Genomic DNA, 20,420 nt, shown 5'->3' with positions numbered 1-20,420 from the left:
CAGTACCATTTTTTAAGGAGACCGTCTTTTCCCTATTTAACTGACTTTGGCCTTTGTCAAATATCAGCTGCTCATATGTGGATGGATTTATGTCTGCATTCTCAATTCTGTTCCATTGGTCTATGTATCTGTTTTTGTACCAGTACCAGGCAGTTTCGACTACTCTGGTGGTACAGTAGGCTCTAAAATCAGGTAGAGTGAGGCCTTCTACTTTGTTCTTCTTTTTCAGTAATGCCTTACTTGTCCGGGGCCTCTTTCCCTTCCATATGAAGTTGGTGATTTGTTTCCATCTCGTTAAAGAATGTCCTTGGAATTTGGATCAGAATTGCATTAAATCTATGGAATGCTTTTGGTAGAATAGACATTTTTACAATGTTAAGTCTTCTATCCATGAGCAAGGTATGTTTTTCCACTTATGTAGGTCTCTTTCGGTTTCCTGCAGAAGTGTTTTGTAGTTTTCTTTGTATAAGTCTTTTAGATCTCTGGTAAGATTTATCCCTAAGTATTTTATCTTCTTGGGGGCTACTGTAAAAGCTACTGATTTGGTGATTTCCTCTTCGATGTTCTTTTTTTGTGTAGAGGAATCCAACTGATTTTTGTATATTTATCTTGTATCTTGATAATCTGCTGAACTCTTCTTTTAGTTTCAGTAGTTTTCTTGAGAATTCTTTAGGGTTTTCTGTGTATAAGATCGTGTCATCTGCAAATAGAGATACTTTTACTTCTTCCTTGCCAATCTGGATGCCCGTTATTTCTTTATCTAGCCTAATTTCTCTGGCTAGCACCTCCAGCACAATGTTGAATAAGAGTGGTGATAAAGGGCATCCTTTTCTGGTTCCTACTCTCAAAACTCTATGGGGCAGTTCTACTCTGTCCTATAGGGTCACTTTGAGTCGGAATCGACTCCATGGCACTGGGTTTTTGGGTTACTATCAAGGGGAATGCTTTCAGACTCTCTCCATTTAGGATGATGTTGGCTATTGGCTTTGTATAAATACCCTGTATTATGTTGAGGAATTTTCCTTCTATTCCTATTTTGTTGAGAGTTTTTATCATGAATGGGTGTTGAACTTTGTCAAATGCCTTTTCTGCATCAGTTGATAAGATCACGTGATTCTTCTTTTTGTTTTATTTATATAATGGATTACATTAATTGTTTTTCTAATGTTAAACCATCCTAGCGTAACTGGTATAAATCCCACTTAAAAAAAAAGCCAATCACAGTGCCATCGAGTCGATTCTGACTCATAGCAACCCTATAGGACCAAGTAGAACTCCCCCATAGAGTTTCCAAGGAGCACCTGGCGGATTTGATCTGCCCTCTAGTTAGTCACCGTAGCACTTAACCACTACGCCACCAGGGTTTCCAAATCCCACTTGGTCATGGTGAATTTTTTTTTTAATGTCTTGTTGAATTCTATTGGCTAGATTTTTTTAATTATTTTTTTAAATACTTTTTATTGTGCTTTAAGTGAAAGTTTACAAATCAAATCAGTCTGTCACAAATAAGCTTATATACACCTTACTCCATACTCCCACTTACTCTCCCCCTAATGAGTCAGCCCGCTCCCTCCTTCCAGTCTCTCCTTTCGTGACAGTTTTGCCAGTTTCTAACCCTCTCTATTCTCCCATCTCCCCTCCAGACAGGAGATGCCAACACAGTCTCAATTGTCCTCTTTATACAAGTAGCTCACTTTTCATGAACATCTCGCTCCAACCCATTGTCCAGTCCCTTCCATGTCTGATGAGTTGTCTTCGGGAATGGTTCCTGTCCTGGGCCAACAGAAGGTTTGAGGACCATGACCGCTGGGATTCTTCTAGTCTCAGTCAGACCATTAAGTCTGGTCTTTTTATGAGAATTTGGGGTCTGCATCCCACTGTTCTCCTGCTCCCTCAGGGGTTCTCTGTTGTGCTCCCTGTCAGGGCAGTCATCGGTTGTGGCCGGGCACCATCTAGTTCTTCTGGTCTCAGGATGAGGTAAGTCTCTGGTTCATGTGGCCCGTTCTGTCTCTTGGGCTCATAGTTATCTTGTGACCTTGGTGCTCTTCATTCTCCTTTGATCCAGATGGGCTGAGACCAATTGATGCATCTCAGATGGCTACTTGTTAGCATTTAAGACCCCAGACGCCACATTTCAAAGTGGGATGCAGAATGTTTTCATAAAAGAATTATTTTGCCAGTTGACTTAGAAGTCCCCTTAAGCCATAGTCCCCAAACCCCCGCCCTTGCTCCGCTGACCTTTGAAGCATTCAGTTTATCCCGGAAACTTCTTTGCTTTTGGTCCAGTCCAGTTGAGCTGACCTTCCCCTTATTGGGTATTGTCCTTCCCTTCACCTAAAGTAGTTCTTATATACTAACTAATCAGTAAATAACCCTCTCCCACCCTCCCTCCGTCCCCCCCTCGTAACCACAAAAGTATGTGTTCTTCTCAGTTTATACTGTTTCTCAAGAACTTATAATAGTGGTCTTATACAATATTTGTCCTTTTGCCTCTGACTAATTTCGCTCAGCATAATGCCTTCCAGGTTCTTCCATGTTATGAAATGTTTCACAGATTCGTCACTGTTCTTTATCGATGCATAGTATTCCATTGTGTAAATATACCATAATTTATTTAACCATTCATCCGTTGATGGACACCTTGGTTGCTTCCAGCTTTTTGCTAATAAACATGGGTGTGCATATATCTCTTTGTGTAAAGGCTCTTATTTCTCTAGGGTATATTCCAAGGAGTGGGATTTCTGGGTTGTATGGTAGTTCTATTTCTAACTTTTTAAGAAAACGCCAGATAGATTTCCAAAGTGGCTGTACCATTTGACATTCCCACCAGCAGTGTATGAGAGTTCCAATCTCTCCGCAGCCTCTCCATCATTTATTATGTTGTGTTTTTTGGATTAATGCCAGCCTTGTTGGAGTGAGATGGAATCTCATCGTAGTTTTGATTTGCATTTCTCTAATGGCTAATGATAGAGAGCATTTTCTCATGTATCTGTTAGCTGCCTGAATATCTTCTTTAGTGAAGTGCGTGTTCATATCCTTTGCCCACTTCTTGATTGGGTTGTTTGTCTTTTTGTGGTCGAGTTTTAACAGAATCATATAGATTTCAGAGATCAGGCGCTGGTAGGAGATGTCATAGCTGAAAATTTTTTCCCAATCTGTAGGTGGTCTTTTTACTCTTTTGGTGAATTCTTTAGATGAGCATAGGTGTTTGATTTTTAGGAGCTCCCAGTTATCTGGTTTCTCTTCGTCATTTTTGGTAATATTTTGTATTCTGTTTATGCCTTGTATTAGGGCTCCTGACGTCCCTATTTTTTCTTCCATGATCTTTATCGTTTTAGTCTTTATGTTTAGGTCTTTGATCCACTTAGAGTTAGTTTTTGTGCATGGTGTGAGGTATGGGTCCTGTTTCATATTTTTGCAAACAGCTATCCAGTTATGCCAGCACCATTTGTTAAAAAGACTATCTTTTCCCCAATTAACTGACACTGGGCCTTTGTCAAATATCAGCTGCTCATATGTGGATGGATTCTGTTCCATTGGTCTATGTGCCTGTTGTTGTACCAGTACCAGGTTGTTTTGACTACTGTGGCTGTGTAATATGTTCTAAAATCAGGTAGAGTGAGGCCTCCCACTTTCTTCTTCTTTTTCAGTAATGCTTTACTTTTCCGGGGCTTCTTTCTTTTCCATATGAAGTTGGTGATTTTTTCTCCATCACATTAAAAAACGTCATTGGAATTTGGATCGGAAGTGCATTGTATGTATAGATGGCTTTTGGTAGAATAGACATTTTTACTATGTTAAGTCTTCCTATCCATGAGCAAGGTATGTTTTTCCACTTATGTAGGTCCCTATTAGTTTCTTGCACTTGTACTTTGTAGTTTTCTTTGTATAGGTCTTTTACATCTTTGGTAAGATTTATTCCTAAGTATTTTATCTTCTTGGGGGCTACTGTGAATGGTATTGATTTGGTGATTTCCTCTTCGATGTTCTTTTTGTTGATGTAGAGGAATCCAAGTGATTTTTGTATGTTTATCTTATAACCTGAGATTCTGCCAAACTCTTCTATTAGTTTCAGTACGTTTCTAGATGATTCCTTAGGGTTTTCTGTATATAATATCATGTGATCTGCAAATAGAGATAATTTTACTTCTTCCTTGCCAATCCGGATGCCCTTTATTTCATTGTCTAGCCTAATTGCTCTGGCTAGCACCTGTAGCACAATGTCGAATAAGAGCGGTGATAAAGGGCATCATTGTCTGGTTCCTGTTGTCAAGGGAAATGCTTTCAGGCTCTCTCCGTTTAGAGTAATGTTGGCTGTCGGCTTTGTATAGATGCCCTTTATTATGTTGAGGAATTTTCCTTCAGTTCCTATTTTGGTGAGAGTTTTTATCATGAATGGGTGTTGGACTTTGTCAAATGCCTTTTCTGCATCAATTGATAAGATCATGTGGTTTTTGTCTTTTGTTTTATTTATGTGGTGGATTACATTAATGGTTTTCCTAATATTAAACCAGCCTTGCATACCTGGTATAAATCCCACTTGGTCGTGGTGGATTATTTTTTTGATATGTTGTTGAATTCTATTGGCTAGAATTTTGTTGAGGATTTTTACATCTCTGTTCATAAGGGATATAGGTCTGTAATTTTCTTTTTTTGTGGTGTCTTTACCTGGTTTTGGTATCAGGGATATGGTGGCTTCGTAGAATGAGTTAGGTAGTATTCCGTCATTTTCTATGCTTTGAAATACCTTTAGTAGTAGTGGTATTAACTCTTCTCTGAACGTTTGGTGTATCTCTGCAGTGAAGCCATCCGGGCCAGGGCTTTTTTTTTGTTGGGAGCTTTTCGATTTCCTTTTCAATCTCTTTTTTTGTTATGGGTCTATTTAGTTGTTCTACTTGTGATTGTGTTAGTTTAGGTAGGTAGTGTTTTTCTAGGAGTTCATCCATTTCTTGTAGGTTTGCAAATTTGTTAGAGTACAATTTTGCATAATAATCTGATATGATTCTTTTAATTTCAGTTGGGCCTGTTGTGATATGGCCCATCTCGTTTCTTATTCGGGTCCTTTCTTTCCTTTCCTGTATTTCTTTAGTCAGTCTGGCCAATGGTTTATCAATTTTGTTAATTTTTTCAAAGAACCAGCTTTTGGCTTTGTTAATTCTCTCAATTATTTTTCTGTTCTCTAATTCATTTAGTTCAATTCTAATTTTAATTGTGTGTTTTCTTCTGGTGCCTGATGGATTCTTTTGTTGCTCGCTTTCTATTCGTTCAAGTTGTAGGGACAGTTCTCTGATTTTGGCTCGCTCTTCTTTATGTATGTGTGCATTTATCGATATAAATTGACCTCTGAGCACTGCTTTTGTTGTGTGCCAGAGGTTTTGATAGGAAGTGTTTTCATTCTCGTTACAGTCTATGAATTTCTTTATTCCCTCCTTAATGTCTTCTATAACCCAGTGTTTTTTGAGCAGGGTATTGTTCAGTTTCCAAGTATTTGATTTCTTTTCCCTCATTTTTCTGTTATTGATTTCCACTTTTATGGCCTTGTGGTCTGAGAAGATGCTTTGTAATATTTCGATGTTTTGGATTCTGCAAAGGTGTGTTTTATGACCTAATATGTGGTCTATTCTAGAGAATGTTCCATGTCTTCTAGAAAAAAAATGTATACTTTGTAGCTGTTGGGTGGAGTGTTCTGTATAAGTCTATGAGGTCAAATTGGTTGATTGTAGCTATTATGTCTTCCGTGTCTCTATTGAGCTTTTTACTGGATGTCCTGTCCTTCTCCGAAAGTGGTGCGTTGAAGTCTCCTACTATAATTGTGCAGGTGTCTATCTCACTTTTCAGTTCTGTTAAAGTTTGTGTTATGTATCTTGCAGCCCTGTCATTGGGTGCATAAATATTTAATATGGTTATATCTTCCTGGTCAATTGTCCCTTTAATCATTATGTAGTGACCTTCTTTATCCTTTTGGTGGATTTAACTTTAAAGCCTGTTTTGTCAGAAATTAATATTACTACTCCTGCTTTTTTTTCCTTGTTGCTTGCTTGATATATTTTTTTCCATCCTTTGAGTTTTAGTTTGTTTGTGTTTCTAAGTCTAAGGTGTGTCTCTTGTAGGCAGCATATAGACGGATCGTGTTTCTTTATCCAGTCTGAGACTCTCTGTCTCTTTTTTGGTGCATTTAATCCATTTACATTCAGCGTAATTATAGATAAGTATGTGTTTAGTGCTGTCATTTTGATGCATTTTTGTGTGTGTTGTTGATAATTTCATTTTTCTACTTGCTTTTTTGTGCTGAGACGTTTTTCTTTGTAAATTGTGTGTTCCTCATTTTCATAGTAGTCGAATTTATGTTTGCTGAGTCGTTATGTTTTTCTTGGTTTTTATTTTGAGTTATGGAGTTGTTATACCTCTTTGTAGTTACCTTAATATTTACCCCTATTTTTCTAAGTAAAAACCTAACTTGTATTGTCCTATATCACCTTGTTTCCCTCTCCATATGGCAGTTCTATGCCTCCTGTATTTCGTCCCTCTTTTTGATTATTGTGATCTTTTACATAATGACTTCAATGATTCCCTGTTTTGAGCCTTTTTTTCTTTTTAAAAATTAATCTTAATTTGTTTTTGTGATTTCCCTATTTGAGTTGATATCAGGATGTTCTGTTCTGTGACCTTGTGTTGTGCTGGTATCCGATATTATTGATTTTCTTACCAAATAATTTCCTTTAGTATTTCTTGTAGCTTTGGTTTGGTTTTTGCAAATTTCTAAGCTTCTGTTCATCTGTAAATGTTTTAATTTCACCTTCATATTTGAGAGAGAGTTTTGCTGGATATATGATCCTTGACAGGATGTTTTTCTCCTTCAGTGCTCTATATATGTCATCCCATTGCCTTCTTGACTGCATGGTTTCTGCTGAGTAGTCTGAACTTATTGATTCTCCTTTGTAGGGGACCTTTCTTTTATCCTTGGCTGCTTTTAAAATTTTCTCTTTATCTTTGGTTTTGGCAAGTTTGATGATAATATGTCTTGGTGATTTTCTTTTTGGATCACTCTTACATGGGCTTCGATGAGCATCCTAGGTAGATATCCTTTCGTCTTTCATGATGTCAGGGAAGTTCTCTGCCAACAGATCTTCAACTATTCTCTCTGTATTTTCTGTTATCCCTCCCTGTTCTGGAACTCAAGTCACACACAAGTTATTCTTCTTGATAGAGTCCCACAGGATTCTTAGGGTTTCTTCATTTTTTTTAATTCTTTTATCTGATTTTTTTTCCAGCTATATTGGTGTCAATTCCCTTATCCTCCAGATCCACCACTCTGCATTCCAATTGCTCCACTCTGCTTCTGTGACTTCCTATTGCGTTGTCTAATTCTGTAATTTTATTGTTAATCTTTTGGATTTCTGAATGCTGTCTCTCTGTGGATTCTTACAACTTATTAATTTTTCCACTATGCTCTTGAATTATCTTTTTGAGTTCTTCAACTGCTTTATCAGTGTGTTCCTTGGCTTTTTCTGTACATTGCCTTATTTCAGTTATGAGGTCATCCCAGATGTCTTGAAGCATTCTGTAAATTAGTTTTTTATATTCTGCATCTGGCAATTCCAAGATTGTATCTTCATGTGGGAAAGATTTTGATTCTTTAATTTGGGGATTTGTAGAAGCAGTCATGGTCTGCTTCTTTATGTGGTTTGATATTGACTGCTGTCTCTGGGCCATGTATAAGATATTGTAATGATTTATTTTATATTTGCTCACTGAGTCTTATTTTGTTTTGTTTTCTTTCAGTATACGTAGATGGACTACTAGATTGTGCTATCTTGATTGTTGTAGCCCTTGAATCACTTATGTCCTATTACCAGCTGGTTTGGGCTGTTGCCAGATATATAAGCCTGAGTCCATTCACTATTCTTGAGTAGAATGTGATTTTGGCACACTAAGTGTGTGGTGCAGACTGTCACCTATCCACCTAGAGGAGTAGTGGTGCTAGTTGTGTGCCCCAGATTCTAGTAGCAGCAGGGAGTCACACTCCAGGGGGGGCAGGATGCTGACAGGCTTCCCCCAAGTGCCAGTGAGGTAGGTGTGTCTCTATTCCTAAAGCACTTTGGTGGGTGGGCTCTGCAGCTGTACCTTAGGCACCCAATGCATGTACCTCTACAAATTGGTAGGTGTCACCATCCTCAGACCCCTAAGGCAGGAGGCTAGGTGGTCTGGGGGGAGCTTCAGCCCTCAGTTCCCCGTTGTGGGTCAGTTAGGGCTCTGTTTAATATGCAGAGATATCAGACCTGGGAAACTTGTCTTTCCAGTAATCCACTAAAACAATTACAGTCAAATCCCTATCAGAATTGCCTTTGCATTATAATAGCCACCTTGTTTCCTGTAGGGATGAAAGCCCAAGACCATGGATCTCATATGCTTGGCTGGAGCTGTTTCTGTATTCTTAGTCCAATTTCGGGAAGTCAGGGAAGGATTTTTGGTCCCTGGGTTTTTTGTAGCTGCTTCTCTCAGGCCAGGAGAATGGGTTAGGAAAAGACCAAAAAAAAAAAGCAAACAAAAATACTGCAGAGCACTTCACTCTCTGGCTCAGGAAATTCCAATATTAATGAAGCCGCCTGGTAAGGGGAAGGGAGGGATCAGATAGATGGGAGAGAGTAGCACCCAGGAATATAGACAAAGTTACTTATCTTGCTTGGTGATGACTGTTTTATCTGCGATTCCTGAGGGGTGTGTAGCCTGTGTGCGTTGGCTGGGTCGAGATTGTCCCCGAGGGTCAGGCCCGCGTCCTTTTCTTGTGCTGTCTCAGAAGCCGTGGTCAGTTCCTCCGTTCCCAGTCCAAAGCCCAGCGCCAAGGTTCCCTGGCTGGGACTCCACACTCCAGGCTCCAAAACCAGTCACTGCCTCCCAGTGACTTCTCCTCCTGTCACCCGTGTCACTGCGCTGCCTGCGTGCACTGGCTGGGCTTCCCCTGAGGTCACTTCTGGGGTCTAGGGCTGCGTCCCATGTTTGCACCATCTCAGGATGCCGCGCTCAGCTACCCTGCGCCCAGTCCAAAGCCCGGCATCAAGGTTTTCTGACTGGGACACTGGCTCCAGGCTCTTCCCCGTGGTTGTTCGTTCTTAGTCTCTGTCACTCAGGTCAACTCTTTAGATCTGTGTTTGATGGTCAGGGTTCGTAGATTGTCATGTATGTGATCGATTCACTTGTTTTTCCAAGTCTTTGTTGCAAGAGGGATCTGAGGTAGCGTCTACCTAGTCAGCCATATTGGCCCTGCCTCTCTCTTTTGGCTAGATTTTGTTGAGGATTTTTACATCTAAGTTTATGAGGAATATAAGTCTGTAATTTTTTTGTGTGTGTGTGGTGTCTTTCCTAGTTTTTGGTATCAGGGAAATGCTGGCTTCATAGAATGAGTTTGGGAGTATTCCGTCCTTTGGTATGCTCAAATACCTTTATTAGTAGTGGTGTTAACTCTTCTCTGAAAGTTTGGTAGAACTCTTTAGTGAAGCCGTCCGGACCAGGGGTTTTTTTTGTTGGGAGTTTTTTGATTACCTTTTCAATCTCTTCTTTTGTTATGGGTCTATATAATTGTTCTGCCTCTGTTTGTGTTAGTTTAGGTACGTAGTGTGTTTCTAGGAATTCATCCATTTCTTCTAGGTTTTCAAATTTTTAGAGTATAATTTTTTATGGTAATCTGGTATGATTCTTTTAATTTCAGTTGGGCCTGTTGTAATATCGCCCATCTCATTTCTTATTCTGGTTATTTGCTTCCTCTCCTGTTTTTCTTTTGTCAGTTTGGCCAGTGGTTTATCAATTTTGTTTGTTTTTTCAAAGAACCAGCTTTTGGTCTTGTTAACTCTTTCAATTGTTTTTCTGTTCTCTATTTCAGTTAATTCTGCTCTAATTTTTATTATTTCCTTTCTTCTAGTGCCTGAGGGTTTCTTTTGTTTCTATATGTATATGTTCAGGTGGTAGGGATAATTCTCTAATTTTGGCCCTTTCTTCTTTTTGTATGCATGCATTTATTGATATAAATGGAACTCTGAGCACTGCTCTCATTGTGTCCCAAAGGTTCTGATAGGAAGTGTTTTCCTTTTCATTGGATTCTATGAATTTCTTATTTCTATCCTTTATGTCTTCTATAACCTGCTCTTTTTTGAGCAGGGTATTGTTCAGTTTCCACGCATTTGATTTCTTTTCCCTGCTTTTTCTGTTATTGATTTCTACTTCTATGGCCTTATGGTCAGAGAAGATGCTTTGTAAAATTTGATGTTTTGTATTCTGCTAAGGCTTGCTTTATGACCTAATATGTGGTCTATTCTAGAGAATGTTCCAAGTACACTAGAAAAGAAAGTATATTTGGCTGCTGTTGGGTGGAGTGTTCTGTATCTGTCTATAAGGTCAAGTTAGTTGATTGTGGCATTTAGATCTTCATGTCTTTATTGAGCTTCTTTCTGGATGTCCTATCCTTCACCAAAAGTGGTGTGTTGAAGTCTCCTACTATAATTGTGGAGCTGTCTATCTCACTTTTCAATGCTGATAGAGTTTGTTTTATGTATCTTGCAGCCCTGTCATTGGGTGCATAAATATTTGATATGGTTATATCCTCCTGGTATATTGTCCCTTTAATCATTATATAGTGTCCTTCCTTATTGTTTATGGTTGCTTTAACTTTAAAGTCCATTTTGTCAGAAATTAATGTTGCCACTGCTGCTCTTTTTTGATTGTTGTTTGCTTGATATATATTTTTTCCATCCTTTGAGTTTTAGCTTGTGTTTCTAAGTCTAATGTGTATCTCTTGTAGGCAGCATATAGACAGATTATGTTTTTTAATCCATTCTGCCACTTTCTGTCTCTTTATTAGTGCGTTTAGTTCATTTACATTCAGCGTAATTATGGATAGGTATTTTTATTAGTGCTATGATTTTGATGTCTTTTTTTGTGTGTTGTTGATAGTTTCTTTTTCCCACTTAATTTTTTGTGCTGAGTAGTTCATATATTGTCTTTTCCTCATATTCGTTTTTGTTGATTTTGTTTCTGCTGAGTCTCTATTTTTTCTTGTGTTTTATTTTGATGTGCAGGATAGTTTGTCTCCTTTGTGGTTACCTCGTTATTTACCCCATTTTTCTAAATTTAAACCTACCTTTTATTTCTTTGTATCACCTTGTCTTCCTCTCCATATGAAAGATCTGTGATTGTGTTTCTTAGTCCCTCTTTATTGTTTTAATGTTGTCTTCTTTTACATAATAACATCACTGTTTCCCTGTTTTGAACATTTTTTTATTTTGATTTATTTTTGTGATTTCCGTGTCTGGGTTGACATTTGATTGCTCTATCCAGTGTTCTAGTCTTGGATTGATACCCAATATTATTGATTTTGTAACCAAAGAACTCCCTTTAGTATTTCTTGTAGTTTTGGTTTGGTTTTTACGAATTCCCTAAACTTCTATTTATCTGGAAATGTCCTAATTTCACCTTCGTATTTGAGAGACAGTTCTGCTGGATATATTATTCTTGGGTGGCAGCTTTTTCCATCAATGCTTTATATAAGTGTACCCATTGCCTTCTTGCTTGCATGGTTTCTGCCGAGTAGTCCAAGCTTATTCTTCTTGACTTTCCTTTGTAGGTGACTTTTCATTTATCCCTCGCTGCTCTTATAATTCTCTCTTTATCTTTGGTTTTGCCAAGTTTGATTATAGTATATCTTGGTGACTTCCTTTTAAAATCTACCTCATGTGGAGTTCAGTGAGCATCTTGTATAGATATCTTCTCATCTTTCACAATATCAGGGAAGTTTCTTGCCAACAAATCTTCAATAATTCTCTCTGTATTTTCTGTTATCCCTCCCTGTTCTGGTGCTCCAATCACTCGTAGGTTATTTCTCTTGATAGAGTTCCACATGATTCTTAAGGTTTCTTCATTTTTATTTTAAGTTCTTTTATCTGATTTTTCTTCAAGTTCACAAATTCGGCCTTCCACTTGCTCAATTCTGCTCATCTGACTTTCTGTTGAGTTGTCTAATTCTGTAATTTTATTGTTAATCTTCTGAATTTCTGATTGGTGTCTGTCTATGGATTTTTCCAGCTTATTAAATTTTTCATTATGTTCCTGAATAACCTTTTTAATATTTCTTCAACTGCTTTATCTTTGTGTTTCTTGGCTTGCTCTGCATATTGCCTGATTTCCTTCCCGATGTCTTGAAGGGTTCTGTATATTAACCTTTTGTATTCTGCCTCTGGTAATTCCAGGAAGGCACTTTCATTCAGAAGATCCCTTGATTCTCTGTTTTGAGAGCTTGTTGAGGCAATCATAGTCTGTTGCTTTATATGACTTGATATTGACTGTTGTCTCCAAGCCATCTAAAAGTTGTTGTATTAGTTTATTTTATGTTTACTTACTGTATCGTAGCTTCTTGCTTTATTTTATTTTGATATGCCCAAATGGGTTGCTTGAGTGATCTAGTTTGATTATTTTTGCCCTTGGAGCTCTGACATCCTGTCCCCAGATGGCTAGAGCTGTTATCAGGTATATCAGTCTAGCAGTGCATTCACTTTTCTTGTATGAATTCAGCTTAGGTGTCCAGGTAGCTGATCATCAAGTGTGTGGTACAGGCTCTGTCCTAGAGTCTTAGAGGGGCAGTGGTGATTGGTGTGGGTACCGGTATCTGGTTGCAGCAGGGGGTCATGCTCTGAACAAAGCAGGGGGCTGATAACTGACCCACAAGTGTCTCTGATGAAAGTGCATCCCTATTCCCTAGAGCGTGCAGGTGGGTGGGTTCTGCAGATGGACCATGGGCACCCAAAGGTTTTGGTCATAAGGACTGGGAGGTACCAGTTATTCTTGGACCCCTGTCACAGGTGGCTGGGTGACCTGTGTGGAGCCACCAGTCCTTATGCCCCGAGATATGGGTAGGTGAGGACTCTGTTTAATAGGCAAAGGGGTGTCAAATATCAAACACCCACCTCTCCACCACACAGCTGACAAACAGTTGTAGTCTGCCAACAAAGGCCTATTCTTCTGAAATAGGCCCACACGGGTCCATGCAGGGGGGAAAGGTACTCAAAGTTCACGGACCATTTATACCTGGACAGGAACCGCTTCTGTCCTGAGCTCCCCTGTTTAGTGGAGCTGGCAAATTATCTTTTCCCCCAATTGCGAATTTATTCCTTCTCCAAGGCCAGAAGGATGGCTCTAGGCACTCAACAGGGCCCATGTCAGGCGCAGGGAAATCAACAGCCGCTGAAGCCGGCTTGGGGGCAGCGGGTGCAGTAAAATATACGCAAGTACTTAGCTTTTGCGGAGAGCACCATTCTTCTCTGGTTCTGGAGGTGTGAGTAGGCTGTGTGACTTGTTGCTTCTCCCTGAGGAAACTGTGGCCGAACGCTAGTATCAGCCCACTGCAGCCGCTCCTGGGAATGGTACCTGAAGGCTCCCAGCGATTCAGGTCCGGTAACTCCTCTCCACCTTTGAACCGTCACTTCCTCCCCCTGCCACTTAGTTTATTTTCTAACTCTGCCTTTGATGTTCAGGGCTCCTAGCTTGTCATAAATATACTCATTTCACTTGTTTTTTCGGGTCGTTGTTGTAAGAGGGCTTGCCAGAAGCATCTGTCTATTCTGCCATCTTGGCCCTGCCTCCTCAGGGTACTATTTTTAAGGGTTCATCCATTCTCCGTGGCTCCAGAAATTCTAGAATCCATGAGAATTTTCAATTCTGGTCCACATTTTCCCGCTTTTGATCAGGATTCTTATATGGAATCTTTGATCAAAATGATCAGTAGTGGTAGCCAGGCACCATCCATTTCTTCTGGTCTCATGGAAAAGGAGGCACATGTTCATGGAGGCAATTAGCCACACATTCCATATCCTCCTCCTCTTCCTGACTCTTCTTCTTCCTCTGTTGTTCCAGGTAAATAGATATAAATTGTTGTGCCTTGGATGGCTGCTTGCAAGCTTTTAAGACCCCAGGCATTACATAGTGAACTAGGAGGTAGAACAGAAGCACCTAACATGTTATTAGACCAATTAACTGGGATGTCCCATGAAGCCATGACCCTAAACCTCCAAACCAAGGAACCAAATCCCATGAGGTGTTTGGTGTACATAAGCAGCCTCAGCAGCTATTCATTTTGTTGTTTTTACTGTAAATTTATCTACCACACAACTTTCGCCAATTCAGCTTTTTACAGGTAGGTGTACAACTTATTGACAGCAATTATGATAATCAGCTGTGCAACCCTACCCTTAATCAATGTGATTGTTCCTTCACTGGTAACCCCTCTTTTCCCCTGTTCCTCCCACTCCTGGTAACCACTAATACACTTTGGTCTCTGTATATTTACCTTTTCTTGTCTTTTTATATAAGTGAGTTCATACAGTATTTGTCCTTTCGTGAGTGGCTTTTTTTTGCTCAGCATAATGTCTTCAAGCTCCATCCATACTGTAGCATGTATCAAGACTTCATTTCTTCTACTGGCTGAGTAGTATTCCATTGTATGTACCACGTTTTGTTTATTCATTTGTTGATGGGTACTTAGGGTATTTCCACATTTTGGCTACTGTGAATAGTGCTGCAGTGAGCATTAGTATACAATTCTCTTTTTAAATCTCTGCTTTCAAGTCTTTTGGGTATATACCTAAGAGTGGAATTGCTAGATCATATAATAGTTCCATTTTTATTTTTTTTTAGGAACTGCCACAGTGTTTTCCACAATGGCTATACCATTTTGCATTCCTACCAGCAATGGACAAGGGTTACAATTTCCCCACATCATAACCAACATTTATTTTGTTTTTTTTAATCTTAGCCATCCTAGTGGGAATGAAATGATACCACATTGTGGTTTTGGTTTGTATCTCTCTGATGACTAATGACACTGAGCATGTTTTTATGTGTTTGGTGGCCGTTTAAATGTCCTCTTTGATGAAATGTCTATTCATGTTTTTGTTGTCAAAGTTTTGTATGTTTTGGTTATTAAGCTCTTGTCAGACATATGGTTTCCAAAGATATTCTCCCAGTCTGTAGCTTGTCTTCTCACTTCTTTTGTAGTCTTTTGAAGAACAAATGTTTTTCATTTTTATAAGGTCCCATTTATTTATTTTGTCTTTTGCTGTTTGTGCTTTTGTTATTATGTTAGATAATCCATTTTTGAAAGCTAGCCATGACAGCGTTGCTCCTCATTCTTTTAAAAATTTTATAGTTTTAGTTTACACGTTAAGTCCTTAATTCATTTTGAATTTGTTTTTGTGTATGGTGTGAGGCATGGATCCTGTTTCATTTTTCTACATGTGAAAACCCAGTTTTCACAGCATCATTTATTAAAGAGACTCTTCTTTCCCCATCGAATGGACTTAGCACCCTTGTCAAAAATCAGTTGAGCATAGATGTGTGGGTTTATTTCTGAACTTTCAATTCTATTCCATTGGTCTGTGTCTCTATTGTTGAGCTAGTACCAGGCTGTTTTGATGACTGTAGCTGTATAATGTGTTTTAAAATCAAGAAGTGTGAGTCCTCCTACTTTATTTTTCTCTTTCAACATTGCTTTATCTATTTGGGGCCTCTTGTCATTCCATGTAAAGTTGAGGATTGGTTTGTTTTTGTAAAGAAGGCTGTTGGAATTTTGATCAGGAGTGCATTGAATCTATAGATTGCTTTGGCTAGTACTGACATCTTAACAATATTAAATCTTCCAGTCCGTGGACATGGAACATCTTTCCATTTATTTAAGTTTTCCTTAATCTCTTTCAGCAGTGGTTTATAGTTTTCATTATATAAGTTCTTCACATCCCTGGTTATAGTTATTCCTAGGTATTTTATTCTTTAGATGCTATTGTGAATGGAATTGTTTCCCTAATTTCCATTTCAGATTTCTCATTGCTGTTGTATAGAAACCCAACTGATTTTTGTTTGCGAGGCTGTAATCTTTATGAAAACAGACTGCCACATCTTTCTCCTGCGGAGCAGCTGGTGGGTTCAAACTGCCGACCTTTTGGTTAGCAGCCAAGCGCTTAACCACTGCGCCACCAGGTTCCACTAAACCCAGTTGCCATGGAGTAGATTCCAAATCATAATGACCTTACACCATATACTTATTACCTAGATTTAACAATTGTTAGCATTTCAATATATTTGCTTCAGATGTGTTTTTCTTTTTTGCTGATGTATTCAAAGTAAATTTTAAATATCATATTTCAAACCTAAATATTTTTGTACACATCTCTAAAAAATAAGGACATGTTCCTATTTAACGATAATATCGTTATCTCACACGGTAAAAGTAATAATAATACCCTGTATCGTCTAATACAAGATATAACTTTAATTTCTATGTCTCCAATGCCTAGCACAGTTTCTGGAAAATAGGAATAAATGTTTGAATGAATTCATTTCTCTGTAACAACTAATGGGACAGCAATCGGATACCTATATATTCAAAGGTATTGGGGTTTTAGAGTTTAACATTTTTTTCAATTATAATGTGTTTTAATTTGCAGATGAAGATACAAAAAGGAGGGCAAAGAAAAACAAGAAAAAGGAAAAGAAGAAGAAGCACAGATCGTCAGTTTTTTTCTTAATTTTTATTAAGGAAATGTTTGTAAAATTACAAAAAGTATTATAATGATCCTCCATGTACCCATCACCCACCTTGAACAACTGTCAACTTGTAGGCAGTCTCCACTACCCCCAATCATTTTGAAACCAATCCCAGATATTATTTCATCCATAAACACTTCAGCACATTTCTCTAAAAGATAGACACTCTTTTTTTTAAAAAAAAAAATCATAACCACAATAACATTATCATACCTAAAAAACTTAACAGTAGTTCCTGAATTATCATCAGTTTTTTTATAGTGTGTTGAAATCAAGATCCAAATAATGTCCATAAGTTACAATTGGTTGATATGTCTCTTAAATGTCTCTTAGATCTCTTTAAATAAATAGGTTCCCCTTCCCTTTTTGTTCTTGCTGTTTATCACTCTACGAATCACTTGTCCCGTAGAGTTTCCTGTAGTATAGATTTTGCCGATTGCATTTTTTTAATTTATTTTGTTTTGTTGACAATATACACAGCAGAACATTCACCAATTCAACAATTTCTACGTGTACAATTCAGTGACATTCATTACATTCTTCAAGTTGTATAATCATTCTGACCCTCCTTTTCTGAATTGTGCCCCCTAAGTTTCCCATCTAATCTTTCAGGTTGCTGTTGTCAATTTGATGCTATATAGATAGTTCTTAAAAGAGCACAATGCTTATGGCAGACATCCTTTACTGGTTAAGCTAAACTTTTGTTTGGTTTAAAGAAGACTTCTGAAGATATTTTTGGTTTAAGGTTTAAAGATTTTCTCAGGGCAGTAGTTTCAGAGGTTCATCCAGCCTCCATGACTCCAAAAAGTCTGGACTCCATGAGAATTTGAAATTCCATTCTGCATTTTCTCTCTTTTGATCAGGATTCTTCTATAGAATCTTTGATCAAAACATTTAGTAATGGTAGCTGGGCACTATCCAGTTCTTCTGGTCTCATGACAAAGGAGGCAGTTGTTCATGGAGGCAGTGATTGCATTCTTCCGGTGTTCTTTAACATGTTCTTAGTCCTCTGTATTTCCTGTAGATTGATAGGTCTAGAGGCTTGGTGAGGTTCAGATTCAAGTTTGAAATAAATATTCAAGGAATACTTCATAGGTGGTATTGTATACATTCATCAGGAGGCAGATAATGTAATGCCTGGTTGTATCTTTTCGTCATATTAACAACCATTAATGATCATTGCCTAGATTCATTATTTCATTAGGGATTGCAAAATAGTGATAGTCTAATTCTGTCTTTCTGTCTTCATTTATTAGGTAGAATAATTCAATAAGAGAAACTTAACACCATCAACTATTTGGTTACCCTGAAGTGTATAGTTCATATAGAAAGGGCTATATGATTGCTTTATTTCTTTTTGGTTTGTTTGTTTTATGAGTTTTCAAAATAGTGAGTTGGTTTCCTAACATCCCCCAAAGGTGACTGATGGGGTATTTTTTTTTTTTAGTATCATTGTGAACCCAAGGATTTAAACATATTTGATGTATTTTAATCCATTATGCTTAAAACTATTATTAATGCTCAAATCGATAAGACTGTTTTTAAACTACTTTATTTCTCTTGTCTCTGTACAACATTAAAACTGTATTAATTGTTCGCTTTAGTAATCTTTTTTATATAGTGAAACATGATTTGATTAAGTAAGTTAGTGGATTTTTAAATTAAAATTCTTCTCTAACAAGTTTCAATAAGCTGGGAATTTAAATAATTTTAATCAGTCTTACCCTGCATTGTCTTAAAAAAATAAGATGCCCTTTAACATGGGACTGTTGAGTAAATTTGCATCAAATTATAATCACTACAGGAAGAAATACAAGAAAAAGAAGTCTAAAAAGAATAGAAAAGAGAGCAGTGATTCAAGCTCTAAAGATTCCCAAGAAGAGTTTCTGGAGAATCCCTGGAAGGATCGATCAAGTAGGTTGTTTTGATAGACTTTGACTCAGAACAGCTGAAACATTAAATTAACCAATTAGTCAAAATGTGAATACGTTTCTGAACATCTTTTGTACAGAGCCTGAAGAACCTTCAGATTTAATTGGACCAGAGGCTCCAAAAACACTTGCCTCTCAAGATGATAAACCTTTGAAGTAAGTAGCAATGTATCTACAATATCTAAAGTACCTTCCAGGAGCCCTGGTGGTGCAGTTGTTAAGAGCTTGGCAGCTAACCAGAAGATCGGCAGTTTGAATCCACCAGCTGCTCCTTGGAAACCTTATGGGGCAGTTCTACCCCGTCCTGTAGGGTCACTATGAGTTGGAATCGACTTGACAGCAACAGGTTTTGTTTTTGTTTTGTTTTGTTTTAAGTACCTTCCAAAGAGTATGGCCCCAACTAACCTTGCCAGGTTTATCTCCCTCTACTCATTTATGCTCTAGGCTCCAACTGAGCTAGACTACTAAAAGTTCCTTGTATTTATTCTGCATTTTCCCACTTTTGTGCCTTATCCAGCTTGTGTCTTCCCCCAACAGCCTTCCCTTCTCTTCCCTGCCCTCTTTTTCCTTCCCTACCCTCATTTTCTTCTTGTCAAAATCCTTGCCATCCCTCAAAGCCCTTTTTAAAAAAGAGGGTACATACATGATTCCCAATTACCTCTCCCCACCCCACAGTTAGATGTGATTTTTATCCCACTTTAATTCTCACAGTATTTCCTATTTATTTATGAACTGTATCATATATTCTACCTTGTGTTGCAGTTATATCCGTATTAACCTATAAACTCCACAAGGGCAAGCTTTGAGTTTAATAGGTACTCAAAAAAAAAAAAAACAACAAACCCATTTCCATCGAGTCGATTCCGACTTACAGCGACCCTATAGGACAGAGTAGAACTGCCCCATACGGTTTCCAAGAGCACCTGGTAGACCGAACTGCCGACCTTTTGGTTACAGCAGCCATAGCTCTTAACTACTACGCCACCAGGGTTTCCAACAGGTATAAGAAACACTAAATTGAATGAAAGGATGGTAACTTTTAAAGTCCTCTTGAATGAAAGTTAATAGATAATTGTTACTTATAGCATTATTATTGATTGTAAATCTAAAAAGTATGTTAATTTGAGATGCATTATTTAACTTCTTTTAAGGGAAAAAAGGAAAAGGGAATTAGCTGGAGGGAGAAGCAGTAAAAGTGATACCTGTAGGGATAAATTAATTCACAATTGTAAACCATGAATCTGCATTCACTACCATCAGTTCTTTTGTTCTTCCAAAGTATGTCTGCTTTTCTTGCTTAGTTATGTAGATCATAGTTCAGTGTTCACTAATTTTAAAAAGTAATTCACATTGGCCCTCCTAGCATACTACTGCTCAGCACTGCTATCCCTACTGTTTTCTTAGAGAAAATGGTTTTTTGTGCTCTCTTTAGAGGATCTTTTTATATTGAAATGATTTAACGGACTTTTCCTGAATTCTGAATTACTTTGTAGTTATGGCCATGCTCTGTTACCTGGTGAAGGTGCAGCTATGGCTGAATATGTGAAAGCTGGAAAACGTATCCCACGAAGAGGTGAAATTGGCTTGACAAGTGAAGAGATTGCATCATTTGAATGCTCAGGTTATGTAATGAGTGGTAGCAGGTATGTTCTTGGCATCGCGGTCAGTTTCCATGATTAGATCTTTTCCTTTCTTACTATCAGAATTATATTTTAGTGATGGATTTTCATGAAGTAACCATTTCTAATGAAAAGTACAGCATAAATATTGGTATAAATATGGTTATCTAAAATTCCAAGTAAATATATAACTCAGTCTCAAACTCAGCTATATTCCAACTTAACAGAATCTACCTTTCCAGTGTCCTTTTGGTACAGATATCTTATCCACTGGAGGCTATAGTTAAAT

At 38.0% G+C, this 20,420-nt stretch overlaps 1 protein-coding gene across 2 annotated transcripts in view; it reads left to right on the top strand.

Annotated features, from left to right (window-relative positions):
- NKAP (NFKB activating protein) overlaps positions 1 to 20,420 on the top strand; it is a 37,700-nt gene that overhangs the window by 10,460 nt on the left and 6,820 nt on the right. For both annotated transcript variants that reach the window (XM_023553858.2, XM_003414774.4), the window contains exons 5-8: positions 16,482 to 16,545; positions 18,386 to 18,495; positions 18,593 to 18,668; positions 20,006 to 20,155. In XM_023553858.2, coding sequence (XP_023409626.1) covers positions 16,482 to 16,545; positions 18,386 to 18,495; positions 18,593 to 18,668; positions 20,006 to 20,155 — 400 coding nt within the window. The remainder of the gene's footprint in view (positions 1 to 16,481; positions 16,546 to 18,385; positions 18,496 to 18,592; positions 18,669 to 20,005; positions 20,156 to 20,420) is intronic.

Source organism: Loxodonta africana, chromosome X (assembly GCF_030014295.1).
Source record: "Loxodonta africana isolate mLoxAfr1 chromosome X, mLoxAfr1.hap2, whole genome shotgun sequence".
Classification (NCBI taxonomy): Eukaryota; Metazoa; Chordata; class Mammalia; order Proboscidea; family Elephantidae; genus Loxodonta; species Loxodonta africana.
The sequence above is the reverse complement of the archived record's forward strand: the minus strand, read 5'-3'. Positions and strand labels throughout refer to the sequence as shown.